This window comes from Canis lupus, chromosome 37 (genome assembly GCF_048164855.1).
Source record: "Canis lupus baileyi chromosome 37, mCanLup2.hap1, whole genome shotgun sequence".
Classification (NCBI taxonomy): Eukaryota; Metazoa; Chordata; class Mammalia; order Carnivora; family Canidae; genus Canis; species Canis lupus.
In genome coordinates, this window is record NC_132874.1 from 21,472,140 (window position 1) to 21,490,935 (window position 18,796).

General features: G+C 52.0%; 1 protein-coding gene across 9 annotated transcripts in view; it reads right to left on the bottom strand.

The window, feature by feature from the left end:
* CDYL (chromodomain Y like) overlaps window positions 1-18,796 on the bottom strand; it is a 230,733-nt gene that overhangs the window by 6,724 nt on the left and 205,213 nt on the right. For 7 of the 9 annotated variants that reach the window (XM_072813993.1, XM_072813999.1, XM_072813992.1 and 4 more), the window contains 3 exons: window positions 11,770-12,026; window positions 10,678-10,850; window positions 4,689-4,899 (listed from right to left, as the gene is read on the bottom strand). In XM_072813993.1, the coding sequence (XP_072670094.1) occupies window positions 4,689-4,899; window positions 10,678-10,850; window positions 11,770-12,026 (641 nt within the window). The remainder of the gene's footprint in view (window positions 1-4,688; window positions 4,900-10,677; window positions 10,851-11,769; window positions 12,027-18,796) is intronic. The other 2 variants (XM_072814000.1, XM_072813995.1) reach the window with 1 other exon arrangement.

Below are 18,796 nucleotides of genomic sequence, written 5' to 3' on the forward strand. Positions count from 1 at the left end.
GGCAGGCGTCCGTCCGTCCGTCCGTCCGTCCGTCCGCCGTCCCGCTCGCCACCGCCCAGCCCGGAGCAGCCCTCGGCCCAAGGGCTCCAGTTCCAGGAGGTCTCTGGTCTCTGCCCAAACCGCGCGTGAGTGTCAGGCTGGGAGTGCCCCGCAGCCAGCTCCTGCATCTGCGTGACTCAGGCATTGGCCTGGCTCACGCGGCCTGGGAACGGAGCCCCATCACTTCCATCTCAAGCGAGGCCTCAGGACCGGCGCAGGACGCTTTCACCGCCGCTCCGGAGCCTTTACGACCAGTGAAGTGCTAGCAAGCAACCTATTCACAGTAGCGACTCAGAAGGGACCCGACGTACTTGCCCTGAGGACGACTCTGCCGCCAGCCCCAGGGGACCCGACAGGCGGGTGCCCACCCCTGCACCCGCACAACACGGAGCCCTCCCCGGGGCGGACGCATGTGCCGCCCGTCGTCGCAGCCCAGGAGACACCTGCTGCCTGGCGGCCAGGGCGCTGCTAGCCGGGGGCTCGGGACGGTCCCTCCGGGCGGCCCCCCACAGCCACGCCCACTCCGGGGCGCCTGTGCACCGGGGGCACCGCTCCTCACCTCACCCTCAGCCCAGTCCGCCTCCTCCCTGCCCCGCCAAGATGCTGACCCGGTGGGTGGCCTGCCCAACCCCCAGCCTCTGCTTCCAGGAACACTAACCTGTCCCGAGTGGGAATGGGAGAGGGTGGGGACGAGGGGGCTTCGGGGCAAGCTCGCTCCCGGGCTGCCCGGCGACCGCCCCCCTCACGGGCTAGCAGAGCACCCGGGGCGCCCGGCACTGGTCGGGGCTCAAGCGCTGAAACCCTCGCGGGTGCGGGACACCAGCTGCTCTTTGTCACTGATGCAGGCAGAGGGGCTCCGGGGTAGCAAGAAGGCAGAGAAGGCGCAGATCCAGACCCACGCTTCTCATCTGGGTGGTCAAGCTCCAGACAAGGTCAGCCACCAGGAGGGTCTGTTGGGCTGCGTGGGGAGGGGCGGACGGAGGAGGTCCTTAAACCCGGCACAGGGACTTCAGGCGGACACCTCCAAGCTGAACCGCACACTCCTGCGCCCTCTGTCCCCAGTGGAACAAGCGCTGCCATCTGGCTGGAGACGACGCAGAGCCCTCCCCCTGCAAGACGGCCCAGTCCCCTGAAGCCCTGCCCTGCCTCCCCTCCCGGCCGCTAGGCTAGGCCTGTCACCTGCTTCCTCCGTCCCAGGAGCCGCACGAAGACACAAGGGTGCCTGACTCAGAGCCAGGACGCAGGGCCGGACAGGAGAGTCCGCGGCGTTGGGAGCTCTGCTGGGATACAAGGTCTACCTCCCTGGCAAGCGTCCGGCGGATGGTGCGACCCTGCTTGGGGGGGGGGGGGGGGGGGGGGGGCCGGGAGGGGCCGGCCGCCAGGCCAGGTGGAGCTGAAGTGTCAGAGCTGCCGAGCCGCTGGCCGAGCGGGTGGGACCAGATGCCTCAGGGAGCCTGGGGCACATGCCACAGAGATGACCAGGGCAGGCCCCCGGGCTTCTGAGCCGGGCTGCGCTGCTCACGGCAGAGAAGAGCGTGTCTTTTAGAAAACAACTGTGAAGTGCTTCCTGAGCCCTGGCGGAGGCGGACACCCAGCCACGGGACCCACGACCACGCGTTGGAAACGGCGGCCAAGAGCCGTCCCATCGGGCCTGCCCTGGTAGGGCGCGCACCCGGGATAAGGCACACACGGCCCAGGGCAGGGTGGGCGCACGGGCGGCTGGCCCAGGCCCCGCCTCGGCTCCCACCTGCGGCCGTTCGGGGAGTCCTGATGAGCAAGCGGGATTCGTGGGTGCGCTGGCTCAGTCTGGGGGGTGCAAGCTGAAACATGGGCGGCGAGGGCCCTGGAGCCTCCGCGGGCAGGGGCCGGACCAGACAGTGACGGAGAAAAACACTCTGGAGCGGATGTGCTGGGCCAGCTGGCGCGGAAGGAGAAGTGCATCCAAATCGGGACACGGTGCCCGAGGGCAGCGGCGACAGCCTGGCTGGCTGCTCAGGAGCCTAAGGCTGGGGGCACGGGGGCCCGGCCTGTGGTGGCTGGGGAAGTGGGTCCACGGCTGTGTCACACCGGCGTCGGGCACACGGCGTCCCCCGCGGCGGGGGGAGAGCAGTCCTGGCCGCTGGCTGCCCCACGCGGGTCTGACGCACACGCAGGGGTCCATGTGCTCGGGTGCACTGAGGCTGATTCAGTCGCTGTCACCGCAGAACAGCCAGCCTCCGGCCAGACACCGATGCTGAGCCGCCTGCTTGGCAACGCTCCTGGGGAGACCAGCTGGTGGGCCACGTGGCGGCCCGCCGACTGTTGTCACGGGAACAGATGCCTACTGTAGTCCGGGCTTGTCCTCCTGCCCGAGGTCCTCACGAGGACCACGCTCCGAGGCTCGCAGGAGGCCCAGTGTGCAGGCACGGGACAGGCCAGGCCAGAAGATGGGGGACCAGGCCCAGGGCCCCGGGGTCCTCTGGCCGCCGGAGCTCGGGGACGGTCTGAGAGGCAGGCGGGGAACCGGCTTGGGCGCGGCACCCTCTCCCGAGCTACGGTGTACACAGGGCATCACAGACCTTGCTGCGGTACCATGTCCCTGACCAGAACACTCGGGACTGGGCAACAAGGGGTGGGAGCAGGCCGGGGGCACCTGCCACTGCCCCCGCGCCCCACCCATGATCCGAGGGCCCCGTGTCTCCTGCCGCTGAGACTGGGCTCCGCAGGTCCCCGAGGGGCGCACATGGCCAGCGGACGCAGCAAGGGTCCCAGGGAACTTAAGGCTAGGATGGCTCCCTGGGCCGTGCTGCCCGCTGGGGACGTCCTGGTGCTCCCTGGCCCAGCCGCGGCCACGGGGGCGCAAGGGCAGCTCCTCGGCGGTGGTGGGGCAGGGGGGACACCAGTGTTCCCCACACAGCCCAGCCACTGGGGCTGGCAGGGGCGGCTGGGGGGAGACGACAAGGATGGGGTGGCTACTGGAGCTATGTGGGTCCACTCAACTCCTGCCTCTTTCCTCTACGCTTCCTGCCAGACTTATGGAAGGATTATAAAGGCAGCACGGAGACCATACACCCTCTACCCAGCACTGTCTCTAATGTTAACGTCTCACATGATCTCTTACAACGATCAAAACCGGAAAGTGACCGTCAGCATGGTACTGAGTCGAGCCACAAACCGTCTGCAAAGTTCGACGGTCTTCCTAGAAAAGTCCTTCCTCCGACCCAGAAGCACGTGGAACACCCCATGCTGCGCACAGGTGCTGGGCCCCTCTGTCCCCTCCAGGGTGGGGCGGTGCCCAGGTCTCTGACCGAGCAGCTCTCTGGAAGGGCCCTGCTCACAGTCCAAAGACTGTCGCCGTCCGGGCCTGTCCAGTGCTCTCTCCAGGCTGGACGCAGGTGATGCCCACCTGGCAGGACTGGTGGACTGATGCTGTGTCATCCTCGTTGCAGCAGGTTGGGGCTGAAGACGGGCCTTATTTCTGGGAACTCCGAGCCCTCAGTAAGGTGGTGCCTGCCAGGCTCCTCTACTGTAAAGTTGCGATTGTTCCCACCGCAGATAAGGAGAGGATGCAAGTAGCCGCGTTCTCATCATACGCTTACCCACTAACTGACATCCAGGCGGTTCTCGCCCACGACAGTCATCAGTGGCTAATCCCTGTCCTCCACATCTTGCTCTGGGAAGAGAGCCCCGAACAACGCATACGAAGAGGTGGATAGGAAAGGCCGATTGGTGGACTGTGATGGACACGGGGAAGTGCCACCGAGGCCCGTCCAGGGCACGTTGTGCTGTCCCAGCTGGTGGGAGAGCTGTCAGCAGCCAGCCATCATCAGCTCCTTCGGGGACGTCCCCTGCTGCAGAGAGTCGCCTCGTCCATGGTCACGACACTCTTCCCGGGCAGCCCACACTTGGCAGTGATGGACATAAAGGAACCAGCCATTTCAGTCCATTGTGGGACAACCGTGACAAGGCCGTACGTGCTCCCGAGCTCCCCACAGGTGGCCCAAGCTTTGCTGGGCCTGCCTTCCGCTGTCCAGCCCCCCACCTGCTGCCATCCTGCCCACAGGTGCAGACCATCTGATATTTCTCCACCATGCCAAAGTCCACACCTCAGTGTGGGCTTGTGGAGACCCTAACCCAAGACACCACCTCTTGCCCTATTTCAAGGAGTAAGAAATACAATGTGTGTAACTGCTTGAAAAAAATCAAAAGCTACCAACACTCTTATTATGGATAGATTAAATAGTTAAAAAGATAAAGCTCCACAATCACACGGCAAGACTTCTCTTATCCTAACTCACTTTGCTTTTTTCCCTTAAAAGTACAGCTTTTAGATTATTGGCTTTTAAGTTATCAGGGCAAGAATGTTTTGATGGCACACTCTATTATTTGGGTTACAAACTGGGTATTTACTAAGAGTGCCTATCAGTGCTCACCGAGTAAAGTCCTTCTCTAGGAAATGATGCAATGTGTCCATAAATGTTCTATGAACCAAAATATGAAAACCTATGATTTCATGAAGAATATGAGTTAATGAACAGAACTGAACGACAAGTGCATTTGATAGAAGTCCCCACAAAGATGACACCCTGTATATATTTAGAAAACTAATGACCAAACTAGATTTCTTCAGGAAGTTTTCTAGAATAATTTTTAAAAATAGAGATACTCACAGATGCTCCTCCCATAATCTTGGGAAACATAACGGTGGAACAGCCATCTGGACTCTGTCCGAAGGTAGTATAGGGTGTCTGAAACCAAGCCTTTTCATTGGCCCAAACCACATCACAAAGAGGCAATATGGAGGCTCCTAGTCCAATGGCTGGGCCATTTACTGCTACAATAATAGGCTTCTTAAACTGAATGAAAGTATTCACGAAGTTTCTAAAATGAAAAATAAATGGGAAATTACTCAAAACATTGTGTATCTGAGCAACAGAAAAATCTACTATTATAAAGTTCAATAAACCAAGAGGTGAACTATAGAAATTGGTACGAGCTGAGGTTCGCTGAAGGCCTTCTCCCGGAAGCAGGCCATGGACGTATTGACCGTGTGCTGTAAGGGCCCAAAGGTGTCCTGGATGCTTTGAGAGGGTGGCTACAGGACCTGTATGAAGACTATGGGTGAGGTCCAGTCAGAGGCTGCTCTTGGATTTGCAGCTGGCGCTCGGGCTCCAGGACCAATCCATCTTTCTCTTCAACCTTTCTTCCTTTTAAGACATAAGGAGCCCAATAAACACTGTGGGCTTCTGATGACCAATCTAGAACTCTCCCAAAGGAAACCTGGCACAGGGCCTACCAGGACTGTCTGGTGTTGAGCAACGACTAGGAGGTTGGGGTTAGGACCCATGGGGTCTGGGTCTGGACTTGGTACGTAATTTCAGACAACTCACTATTTGGAAACACCAGAGACTTCTGGAGTATCCAGAATTAGATGGAATGACTTGGGGGTGCAGAACCAAGAAACGTCCAGGCTAGTGTAAGACAGGAGATCCAAGGAAGAACAGCAAGCAGCAGAGACCCATGCCTGTGCGCCACTGTGTACCCCACTGTGTGCTGTTGACCACAATCACATCAGGGCTGCAAAGGAGAGCAAGACCAGGGGTAGGGCAGCCTTCACAGAGGATGTGCAGTTTTACAAAACCGAGCCAATGCTATTTTTGGATTTATTTTAGGATCAGACTGGAAAAGTGAGCTGCTTTTCAATTGAGGGTAGTAGGTTGGTGCCATGCCATAGTGGGAACGTGCAGCTATCTTCCTCCCACTAGACTTTAACCTTACGTTCAGAGGTTGCTGCTTGTTAGGATTTAACACGGTGAAGAGAAGGACAAACATGTACCAACTAAAACAGAAGATAATTCCTTTAAGGCAGTCAGAGTTCTAGCTCAGAATTACAGAATTCTAAACCTGACCACCGTCTTTAGGACCAGAATCAACAATCTGGTTGCTCTCTGCAATTCAGTAATTTAAAGGCTATAGCACATCTCTTCAGATTATCTCTGGAAATCATGACTCAGCATCTTAAGTGCTCTCCCCATTTCCCCAGATAGTGACACGAGGGGTCATATATTTTTTTTGGAAAGGGCAGGTTAGGGAGGTTTGGGGAGCACGCGTGTGTGTGTGCGTGAAGAACAGAAGAGGGGACACACTGCAGAATGTGGCAGCTTGCACGCCCAGTTCCAGGGAGTGTTCTCAAAGGCACCCTGCAGCCAGTGTAGACCTCAGCCCAGCCCCCAAGGTCCCCTAAGGTTTGTGGGATCTTGACATTGAGTGAGAATTGACTCATTGGAATGAATGAGTGCAGTGAGACTTTCTAAACGAGAGCCTGAGGCATTGTTAGAAAGATCACTCTGGGTTTTAATGATACAAAGGAGCCAGACAACCTTTTAAATGGATTCTTGAAATAATGTAGACAATTTACATGAAGCTACTTCACTTGTGCCACCTCTTGAGGATTCTGGGTCAATGACATGATGGAAATACATTTTCTATGCTCAGTCTGATGACTCTTGAAAAGGTCTCCATGATACAGAGCAGACGTTTTCAAAACACGTCCCCGGGTGCCCTGGAGTCGCCCTGCTTTCATCTGCCTCGTGTGGACAGGCGACGGTAGGAACTGCACCAGTGCTAACAACATCTGGAAACCATGAATGGGATGGCAGGGCAACATGAAAGAAATGACCACATACGGCAGTAAGAGAGTGACTTTATAGAGAAATGGTCAAAGGAATCAATCACCCCCCAGAGCAAGCGCTCCTTCTCACGTTGTATCTTGTACAGAAGAAAAAAAAAATGCTTCTAAAATAGATACTGCAAAATCAAAGCCTGGAGAATTGTTTGAGGTTGATTCCCCACTCCCGCCCCTCAAGTTATTTTTATTTTTGCTTGGGATGATAGCTTCATTCGAAACCGGGGGCTGCTTCTGGGACACCTGAGCAAAGACCATCTTTCCTCTTTTAGAGGACACAGCGACCATTCTGACGTGTGAGCTCGGAGATGTCAGAAATGAGCGTGCCCCGCCCCCGCCCCTCAAATTTGTTGTTTGAAAACAATGACAACAAACTTCATAGAAATGCTTTTCTGGGTGATCCCTGGGTGGCTCAGCGGTTTGGTGCCTGCCTTTGGCCCAAGGCGTGATCCTGGAATCACGGGATCGAGTCCCGCATCGGGCTCCCGGCATGGAGCCTACTTCTCCCTCCTCTTGTGTCTCTGCCTCTCTCTCTAAAATAATTAATTAATTAATTACTTAATTAATTAAAAAAAAGATGCTTTTCTCTTTAGCAGAAACTTGCAGAGCCACAAAGGCTTGGCCACGTGGGCTGCATATGGAGCCACCCTGCGACCAGAGACAGGGAGGCAGGGGCTGCCTACAGGCCCGGGGACGCTGCCCTCGGGAGTGTGGCCTTCAAGGAGGCACCTCTGCTGCCTCCAGGGCGTGTAGAGCATGCATTCAAGCAAAACGCATGCGAGTCCAAATGTGCTCAACGCAACACACTGGATTTAAATTTCAGCTTCCTGGGAAGTGAGTGTGAACCGAGCTATCGAGGCTGTGCCGGGAATGGCACGGAAGGAAAGAGGTTATATACTGGTCATCAGAGGAGTTGGAAAACACAACTTAACAAAAGCGAACTTCTCACCCATTCTTTGGAAGAACATTTACTACTTCACAGAGGTCACCGAAAAAGTGAGAAAACCACCTCAGAACAACAGGAAAGGAGGCCACTAATCGCCAGCTCCCTGCCGGGTTTCAAAGGACCTCTGCCCTCACTGTGACCGTCCGCACAGGCCTCAATGGGGAGAGGTCGCTGCTGCCAGCCTGGCCTCCGGGTCCGGTCCGCGGTGCAAGATGCCTGCCCCCTGCGGGAGGAGCCTCTCGGTCCTTCAGGGGCTACGAGGGAGCCACTGGTTCCCACAGACTTCCAAAGCCTCATGTTATAAACGGAGTCACAGTAACTGTGGTTTTGTCACCAACGTGCTGAATGTTTGATTCCACTGCCCCTGGTTAGGCCTGCGGCCCCAGGACCGAACTCGCTGTAGCAGGAACCCGACCAGCCCATCCGAGCCCCAGCTTCCCATTTCCCACTTCTTATGGAGGAGACTTGCCACAGGGCCGTCCTTCGCCCCAAAGTTTTAAGGGATCCAAGCAACACGGCAGCAACAAACATACAGTTTTATGTGTAAAGCCCATCTTATACATATAAAAATTAATTTAAATGCAAATGAGCAAGAGCGGAGGTTAAGTGAATCTGGTATAACTAATTACTGTCACACCCTGCCAGAGTACATGAAGAGAAATTCACATTGACAAAAATATATTCACTTTAAGAAGAACCAAGTGGGTTTCCGTAAAGTAGGATTTGGTCTTTTTGTCGGGGGTGAGGAGAGGGACAGTCTGGACAAGAAACGGGAGAGGGCACCTGTCTGATAAACTCCTGCAGTGACCTAAAGGTCCCACACATGTGGTCTGTCCACCCATCTTTCCTGGATGTTTTCCAGTACCCACAATGGAAGCCTCAGCCACCGTCAAGGGCAATTCAACACGGGAAGAGTGGGCCAGGCTTGGGTGGAGACAGCGAGATTTAGGAGTGGAGCTCAGGGAAGCTTCTCCAGGGAGAAATGAGCCAGAATGCAGAAGGCACTGGCTGACAAATCCAGGTCCTTTTTTACGGCAGAGCTCCCCAAATCACAGCGTCATGTGTGAAGTCAGTGTGAGCTTACAGAAAATCTACAAAGTCACCGCCTGAGGCGCAATACTTTGTATTTAAAAAATGAAAATTAGACCCACGTAGTTCATCCTAAAAGGACGGGATGGGTTAATAATCAGGAATACCTACAAGTTGTCTTAGAAGTACTGAGTCTGTCAAGTAATTGTGTGTATTGATCAAGAAGGTCAATTTGAAATTGAGTCATAAGATGGTCCAGTCTAGGGCACCCCGGGTGGCTCAGCGGTTTAGTGCCACCTTCGGCCCAGGGCATGATCCTGGAGTCCCGGGATCGAGTCCCGCATCGGGCTCCCTGCATGGAGCCTGCTTCTCCCTCTGCCTGTGTCTCTGCCTCTCTCTCTCGGTGTCTCTCATGAATAAACAAATAAAATCTTTAAAAAAAAAAAAAAAAAAAAAAAAAGATGGTCCAGTCTACTACACGTATGACCTTATGTAGGAGACCAGAGACAATACTTAGACAATACTTAATCAGACTGTAAAACTTCAAACTGTTTTTGAAAAAACTATCATATAATAATCTGAAAAGTGGTAATGTTTAAAAAGACGAAGGAACCTGTTGTATGCATGCATGCATCTGTACACAGTGACAAAATATACTAATTTTGAAAATTTATAACGATTTTAACAAAGGCCAAGGCAATACCTGGACACCCCTAGGTATGGGGTTCCAGGACTCCTCTGCCCCAGTCCGCACCACCAAGACAGAACTTCCACTGATCTCGATGTGCACCTATAGGGATGGTTGGGGGGACCAGGAAGCCCTGTGCCCCCAGGGTCAGGGCACAGGATCTTAGCCACAAAGGGCCCAATAATCACCAAAAGCAGCTCAGCTTCAACCCCAAGTATCTGGGGATTTGGAGAAGATCTGACCAAGTTTACTTTGCATGTCTGTGTGTCTAAGTTCCCATCTTCTTGAACCCCATGCAAGGCAAAAGCACATGGGAGGGTTCTCAGGGGTCACTCGGGGATATGACATTTTAGGGAGGTGGGTTAAGGCAGTACAGTGGTCTTCCTGGTTGGTGACTGGGTTTCATTCGCTCCAAATAAAATTAATTTCTGAATAATTAGATATTTTAAATTATCCTTACAGTTTATTCCTCACTGGAAACTATGGAAAATGAATATGTCCCTAGATAGGCTCATGGCAGTGTCAGGTGATTCTAGGGAAGCTTTTTGCAATATTATGATATGGCAGTGAAGGATCCCCAAACAGGAGAAATGGAAATCTCTGAAGTCACATGGTTAAACGGAAAATGCAAGTTGCAAAAGAACACACGGTATAATTCCATTTATTTAACGGAACTAAAAATAAATCTATATTATCTGTAATACGTAAGGAATGCGTACTTGACAGTGTTCAGAAAAAGGCTGGGAAGACCTAAAAGAATGGTGGGTCCCTGGGGGGCGGGGAACACGTGAGAGAAAGGGAACTCTCACTTTTCACCCTACGGGGTATAGTTTTATGGGTCGCTGGAGCTCGGGATGGACTTGCACAAGAAGGTGCTTGTGCTGAAACACGCTTTTCATGCGATGTTATGGCACCAGCGTGTCATGTAGCCCAGCCAGTGTCTTTCAGAGTCGAGCAAACGGTAAGTCATTACGGGAAAGACAATGCACCTTTCAGGGCTGAGGACAGAACCCGCTCACGGTACCGACAGCGGGCGCTCTGGCTCTGTGCTGCTGTCCACGCTGACCGTTGGAACGTTCCCGGAGCACGCGCTGGGCTCGAGCCAGCCTTGAAATGAGTGATTTGCTCAAGGCAAGCAGCACTTGGTGCCAGGCCCACAGGAAAGACAGCTGATTTAATTAGTTTGGATCCCGTGCGTCTCAGTGGAGGGGGGGGCTTGCTGGAGCCTGTTCTGGGGCGGGGGCGGGGGGCGGGGGGTACGCGAAAGGCAAGACCCTCCCAGAGCCGTGAGGAAACACCGGGTCTGCATACCTGATAGCTTCTGCCATTTTAGTGCTTTCTCTTTTCCTGTCGTCTGTTAAACGCCGTATAAAATAAATAAAGTCGAGCCCGCAGCAGAAGACGCTGCCCACCGCGCTGAGCAGCACGAGCTTGCTGTCGTCGGCGGCGGCCGTGCTCAGGGCGCTCTGGACTTCTTTCATTACCTGGAAGTCACCAGAAGTTAAAGTGGCAAAGAGTATTCTCGAGACAGAATCCTAAGAGCGTTCTGCGACCGGCCAGCCTGGCCCCAGAGGAAGCCTCTTTCCTGTAGCCAGCCTGGGAACGCTGGGGGCGGTGTGCGACAGGGACAGGTGAGGCCGAGTCACCTCCGCTTCCTGTCGCTGGGACTCTGGCGGACGAGGCAAGGGACACAGGACTTCCACTTGGCATTTCTACAGTTCGGACAGCAGGTGGCACATTCAACCAGTCGAAAGAAACTAGGGTTCCCTGCTTTTTTTCCTTTTTTTTTTTTTTTTTTTTAAACACCCGCCTGCCAGAGCTGGGACGGAAACCCCAGCAGTTTGGTGCAGAAGCACAGTAAGTGCGAGCACAGCAGCAGGGGTCGTTCTAGAAGGGCACGAGCCACTGAAAAGAGGGCACGATCCCGCTGAAGCATTTACGAATACCCAATGAAGGGACAAGGGACTCTGCGGTCTAAACGTGTAGCGGACACCAGCCCCGAGCGGGTTGGCCACGGGGCCCGGCCAGACCTACGAACTCTTGGTTTTCTCGTCTGGAAAGCACTTGGCCTGGGCGCTCCCAGGGGAATCAGCCACCTGCGGCGTGCAGGGCTGTAAGGAAGGCCCGGCGCGGGCTCCGACACTTCCCCGGAGACACCCGAGGCTTTGTTTCTGAACGTGTGCAAGCGCCCGCTCCCCGGACCCCTGAGAGCCGACCTCGCCAGGTGCTCCCCGCCAGGAGCACGAAGGCCCTGCAGCGGGGAGCGGCGACACCGGTCCCTCTGCGAGCGGGGCAGGCAAGGGCGCAGCAGGAAGGGCGCAGAGAGCACCGGTTCGAGGCAGGCCCCGGGTACGGGCGCGTGGGGAAACGCGAAGCACGAATCGGCCAAGGAATGGGTCTCACCTCTGGGTTTAGGGAGTTATTCTCTGATGATTTTGTTGACAACAAGATGTGGGTGAAGCCATCCTGCTTCCTGACGACAATATCTCTGTATCTGTAGGCACTTTCCGTTTGCCTCACACTGAAACGCAACCGCTTGTCAAAAGGCTGGTCTCTTCTGTCGTCAATAAATTTCCTTTTCCCGGCTGTCACTCCTGTAACAGACGTCTGTATGTTGGTCGTCCCGTTGGCTGTTAACGCGTCCATGAACGGAGACGAACCTGCCGAGAGCGTGAAATCACAGGGTCTGTGGTCTGTGGCGGCCTAGTCACCCCCGCCCCAGGACCGCCAAAGGTCTGCTGTTAAGGGCATTTGTTTTCTTTCCAAGTCTCACAAGGAAATCACCCTCTCTTGCTTATCTCTCCTAAATAAATAAAGATGGATTGCTGAAAAGCTACAAAATTTGAGACTCTTAAAGAATGGGACCGAGAGAGTGGGCCTCAGGAAGTGTGCCTATTCCGGGCTCGAGAAGTGGAACGAACGCAAAAGGGAAATTGCTTCAAAACATATCATTATTGGAGCCAAAGCTACCTGCCATTCAGCTGGAATTTCTTTTTCTGAATGCAGATCAACGTGCGCAGCCCAGCGCCCCCCGCGGGCCCCAGCCTCTCGGGAGGGCTCCCTCGCCGCCCTGGGAGGAGATGCTCTCCGCCCACCCGCCTCTTACAAACAGCCTTCTAACTAGCACTTCTAGACAATTCTCTTTCCTGCCACATGAAGTGTTGTGCTACTTCTCCCTCCTGAGTCAGCGCCTCAACATCACCGTGGCTGCTGCGTCTTCAACACGCGGTCTTCTGAACGGAGTGTTTCTTAGAATAGAGGCTGGAGTTTCATTTAATGCTTTTGCAGAGTTTATCAAGTTACATCCAGGGAAGAATTCAAGTATTTTCTTTTAAAGATTTTATTTACTTGACGGGGGGGGGGGGGGGCGGGGAGGATGAGAGAGAGGGAGAGAGAGGGATAGAGATAGAGATAGAGATAGAGAGAGAGAGAGAACACGCACAAGCAGGGGAAGGGGCAGAGGGAGAAGCAGACTTCCCACCTGAGCACAGAGCCCCACCTGGGACTTGATCCCAGGACCCCAGGTTCATGACCTGAGCCAAAGGCAGATGCCCAACCGACTTGAGCCCCCAGGTGCCCAAGAATTGAAATATTAATAAAGGACTATAATCATCCTATTCATATGAATTGTCGGAGTATTATTATTACATCTGATAATATATAGAGCCTTGGGTGAAAGAAGAAAGGGAAAGAAATGTAAGAAAATTGGATCAAGCTTAACTCATAAAATTAGCAAGGGTAGAAGTTCTTTGAGGGGAAGAACACGAATTATAGGTCAGAAATATTTCCTCCACAGTGAAAGCAAATAAGCCAAGGCCACCAGAAAAGACTCAGGAATGGCCATCTAGAGAAGTCAAATAATTCCCCTGGTCAAACAAAACGACTTTCACATTCAATTGGTAGAAAAACTTCAGAAGTTTTTTAAAAAACAAATTCAGTCTTTTGGAACTTTGGAAGAGGTTAAAATACATGCATAAGGTTCAAGAACCTACAGATGTAAGAAGGTGAGTGGTACGAGGCCCCCAGCACCCCTGCCCTCCCCCTGCCCAGGACCCGCACCCTCCAGGTAGCCACTCAGTCTGGTTTCCCGCTATCCTTCCACAGTGTCTGGATGTATCCACAAGCAAGTAAGAATATAAGTATTTCCACCCACCTTTAAAAAAAACACAAGTGGTAGTTTAGTAGACATAGTATTTTGGCCTCTCTCGCTTTTATCACTTGACAGTATCTTAGAACTTGTCTTAGCAGGTCAGCTCTCGGTCTTTTCTAAGGCTGCATTATCAGTCCACTGAATGGAGGCTCCGTGATCCACTTTACTGACCCACACTGCAATAAACACTAATATTACCTTGGCCTCCGTCATTCCAATGCTGGTACTGCCAACTGAAAGAGCATTTGATAGGCTGCTGTTGCCAGTAACACAGGGTGTCCTGAATCCTGAGGAGGCTAGTAAGGGCCCTCTATCTTTCAACCTCTCCTTCATCAGAACCTCCCCCACGGTGTTCCCTCTGTCCACCATCCTCAACACACTCCACTGCAGCTAGAGGCAATGTGACCAGATAACTTCTTGAGTAACAGGCAAATGGATCACAGATGACCCTGAAACCACTGAGCCTGGGTGCCCAGCAGATGGGGCACCCACAGGGGAGTCTGATGTAGGCTGCGGGAGGGCGAGAAGGGAGAAACGTGATTTTATCCACAGCTATTACTCAAATGTAGATGCTCCAGAGCCCAGATATGGGGGTGAGAGAAATCAGGGTAGAGATGAGTAGAGCTGGTGCCCAGAAGTGATGGTTGAATTGAGAAGCAGGAGCTCCAAAGGAAGAGTGAGGAGTGAGGAGCAAGCCTGCTGGAACCACATGCAGGGCCAGGAGGCAGTGGGGAGGCAGGAAGGCAGTAAGAGGCTCCCCTCGAAGGAGAAAGAAGAAGAGGCAATGGGAGGGGAGATGAGAAGCCATTAATAAACTCGGGCAAGCAGTGTCACTGGAGTGCTAAGGGAAAAAAGCCAGACTGCAGGAGACAATGAAAGACAGTTAAAAGTTGTTAAATAAAAAACCATTCATGTTCAAATCAAGAATCTATTAATATGCTGTTTTAAGAAACACAGAGCTACAACAGAGGTAAGAGGATGCTGGGCTGGAGAAGGCAGCTGACAACAGTGACTCCCCTGCCCTAAAAGAGACCACATGAGGAGCCATCCTGTGCAGACAGGCAAGCCTGGAGGCCTCCCAACTCCGAGGTGAAAGGTGATGTGACAAAAGCAAAACGAGTGGAGACGGGCTGGAGGCTCCGGCAGGCCCAGGAGGAGGGGGTTCTTGCAGACTACACAGGCCAGTGTGCTAACAAGAACAGGTGGAGAGCTGTCTGGATCCTTAAGAGTTACTAACTGCAAACTGAATTAATTGGTGCTGTATGGGAACACAGGGAGAACGACCCAGCAACCCGGGGGATGGTCTGCTGAGGGTTGGATAGCTGCCTTCTGCCAAAACAAAGCCTGCTGACTTCAGATCGGGCCCCTGTCCCCTCCCGAACTGCTCTTGCTTCTCGCAGTCTCTTTCCCTATTTAAAAGGCGTGCATTCCTTAACTCTACAGGCAGATTTCCGGTGGCTTCTTTCCCCAGAAGCGGGATTTCTGGCTATGGGGTCCTTGTAGCCTCTTTATGTGAACTTCACAAAAAGCCCATTTTCTTTTCTTTGAGGCAACAGGTCCTATGGAGCTATCCGTGGTTCTGCAAATGTGGATATGGATTCATGCTGGCTCATGCTGACCAGGACTGTTGACCTGGGCCTTCATCTCCCTGTTAAAACTGCACTGGCTCCCTGGTGCCATTTCGGTCCCTGCTGATTTCAGACCTTGGGATCTCACCAGGGCCTCAACTACCACACCCACCCCAGTAAGGACTCCTGGGACCCTCTGTTATCTACCTGTGGGGCCACGTGACATCTAACTGTGTGCCCTATGTGGGTAGAGAAGTGTCACAGCAGGACTGAATATCAGAATCAGACTGCCAGCAGGAGCCGGGTCCTGACGTCCCCCACCACCCCCTGCCATCGTTTGTGCCCCTGAGCCCCTCACTCACGACAACCTAGCTATGGAGGTCTCTCACCATTCTGGGTTTGTGCTCACCTCAAGGCCTTTACACTTGGCTCCTCCTTCTGCCTAGAATGTTCTTGCCTTACAGCCTCAAATGGCTGGTTCCTTCTGCTCATCTGGATGGCAGCTCGAGCATCCCATCTGCAGACAAGCCTCTGAGGAGCACCCCCTAACATGGGCCCTCCCATCACCACTCATGTTGCCCTTGTATGTTTTCCTCACAGCTCCCTTCACCAAAGGTATTTCTCTTCCTCATTTGATTTTTTTATTTGTAGCGTCTATGTCGTTGCTGTACTCCACTGAGCTCCGTGACAGCAGCATCCCTGCCTGTCTCATTTACTAATGTATCCTCAGGGCTTGGAACACTCAATATCCACTGAAGGAAGGAATGGAAGGGCCCTTCAAGTCCCATCAGCCCAGCTCCCTCCACGGAGGGATGAGAAGGTAAGTGGCCTGCCCGACGTCACACAGCTGATCACCTGCTGCCAATCTGGGGACAGCAAGCAGTATGCTTCAGTGCAGAATCAACTGCTAATGACCAATCTAAAAGGTAAACACTGAGATTCGGGAAAAAATATCCTCCACATGTAAACTGTGTGAAAATTTACTGTGACTCCCTAAACCAACAGCTCTGATGAAAAAACGGAGCAAACGTTCTCAGCAAGCTGACAGTTTCTTAAGGATTTGGATTCAGAGACTACTAAGTGCCTTCCTAGGATTTACTGGCAGAAAAACCAGTGAGGACAAACCCATTGTAGACCCTCTCCTAATAAATGTTTTTTTTTTTTTTTCCCAACATGCTCGAGAACAAAAAGGATACCCTCAAACATGTGTTTATTAACCTGTTAGAAATCACTGCTTCAAAAAGCATGTCTCTCGAAAAATGAAATGTGCCTTCTGCTTCTAAACATTGAGAGAAACAGCTGCATTTCCTTACTTGCCCGCGTAAGTGGAAAACCGAAAGGTAAAAAAAAAAAAATCCATCAAACAACTATTTCAGATGCTGGACCATGGGCAGGGCAGGACCACGTTCTGAGCATGACGGGGACCAAGCCCAGCAAGCTCAACAACATAGCAGGCTTTCTGCCTGGAGGCCACGTCCACACGGCGGGTGCAGGGAAGGGACACTGCATGCTGCCCAGAAGTCCTAAAATCAGGAGGAGCCCAGGAGGCTATCATCCGTGGGGTGGGGTGCTGAAAAGGAGGGAGCCACACAGAAAGTTCCAGAATGGCCTCGGGACCCTCCTGAGTCTTCCTTGAACACCAACCTGAGTATGTATGAGGTGAAATTCCACAAGGGTTGCAGAAAACAACTTTTGAGGAAAAAAATGACCTATAAACCATGTAATTGCCAGAGTGTACATGGGGCTGGCAGTCATCCCCAGCCAGAGTGGAAAGACTTCACTGAATACACTGGACACGGGGTCGAGACCCCGGAACAGGCACCTCTGGCTCTAGAACAAGGGATACTCTAGAACTGCACTGACCACGCTTAAAAATACAAGCCTTGAAAAGGTCAAACTGATTTGCAAGTAACAAGTGGATGTCAGAACAAACCTAACACTTTTAAAAGCGTAAAATAAAACCAGTGCCCCAAAATGTAAGAGTCCCAACATTTAGCAGCCCACAAACTACAGACATGCAAAGTAGAAAACTCGGACCTATGATCAAGATGAACTCATTTAACAGAAAGATCTAAAAAGGAGAGGTGATGGAATAATAGAAAAGGACATTTCCAAAATTGTTCTCAATCACCTCAGTGATAAAGCCCCTCAGTGTGCTCAAGAATTTAGGAGACAGCATGAATATATGGATTTTATTGGATATGTTTAACAGATTAGACACTACACAAGAAAAGATCAGAGAACTTGAGACCTACCAACAGATTCTACCCAAAATGAAGCACAGAAAGAAGAAAAACCAAAGATTAGAGCCCGAGTGCCCTGAGGGAGAACATCAAATATCCAGCATATGCATAACTTGAGCCCAAGATGTGGTGTGTGCATGTGTGTAAAACACATTTGCAGAAATAAATGGCTCAAAGTTTTCCGTATCTGATGAAAACCAGAAGCTCACCGACCCTGGAAGCTTAACAAATACCAATCAGGATAAACATAAAGGAAACAAAAGTAAGGCACATCATAATCACTCTGCAGAAGCTAGTGACAAACAGAAAATCTTCAAAGCACAGAGACGGAGAGAGAAAGACCCAACAGATAGAACAACATAACAGCAAGTGCATGTTTATCTTTGAAAGTAGAGCACACGGCGGAGAAGGCACGGCATCTTTAAAGTGTGGGGGGTACAAAATACGCGAACTGCATACCTGTGGCCTATCCGTCCTGCACAAAGACAGATAAAAACTTTTCCAGGCAAAAGCTGAGGAAATTGGTAGCCAGCGGACCTGCTCTACAGAAAGTGCTAAAGGAAGCTCTTCAGGCAAAATGAGAGCGCACAGAAGAATGTGGAGCCTCGGAAGTGTGAACACATGGGGGAAAGTGGCCCTGCACAGGCTGCACATCACGTTCCACTGACTACAGGCAGGAGGCAGTCACTGGCCTCCTCACAAAAACGTGTCCCCTGCTTTCACACCAACCTAACCAGAATGAGTAAAAACCACTTTGTGGACACTCCATAAATACCTTACAGTAGCTCCGAGGAATTGACAACTTTCTGGAAAAATATGCATTCTCAAGACCGATGTCTGGCACGATGGAAACAAAGAAGAACCGAGGGAAGATAGAAGTAAGTTGAAGAACTGCCTCTGAAAAGTGCTGCAGGGCTGGGCACGGAAGAAAAGGCTCTGAGGCTCCGAGGAAAGCAGGAAATCTGCCAGATTCATTTTGTGGAGAAGGTAATTTAACTCTGATGTCAGGACTTGACACCGATGACACGAAACCAAACCACATGCCAACTTTACTTAAGACTCGTGACACCACAGTTCTATTTTACTAACACCAAATATCATAGAGAGGTCTGTCTTCTTGATTCTAATTCTAACAGACTTCCAATTGCAACCTCAGTGGCTAATATTCGGCTGGAAGACAAGCTAAAATTTTTTTGAAGAGAATGATGAGCAAAATGCACCCTGATAATTACTGTATTTATAGCTCTTGAGGACATGGGGCTAGTGTAGGAGAAGATGACTAGAATTAACCTAGGACTAGTTCCTATGATGACAATCTATGGCATTACAGACAAAAAGAAGTCGGTAAGGATCATTCAGTAAGTGGTAATGAAAAACAAAGTAATTAATTTTCTTAAAACCGTCTGTTTATGTCTTTATTCAAAATAAAACACAGACACACATGAGAGATGAGTACAGAAAATTCATTT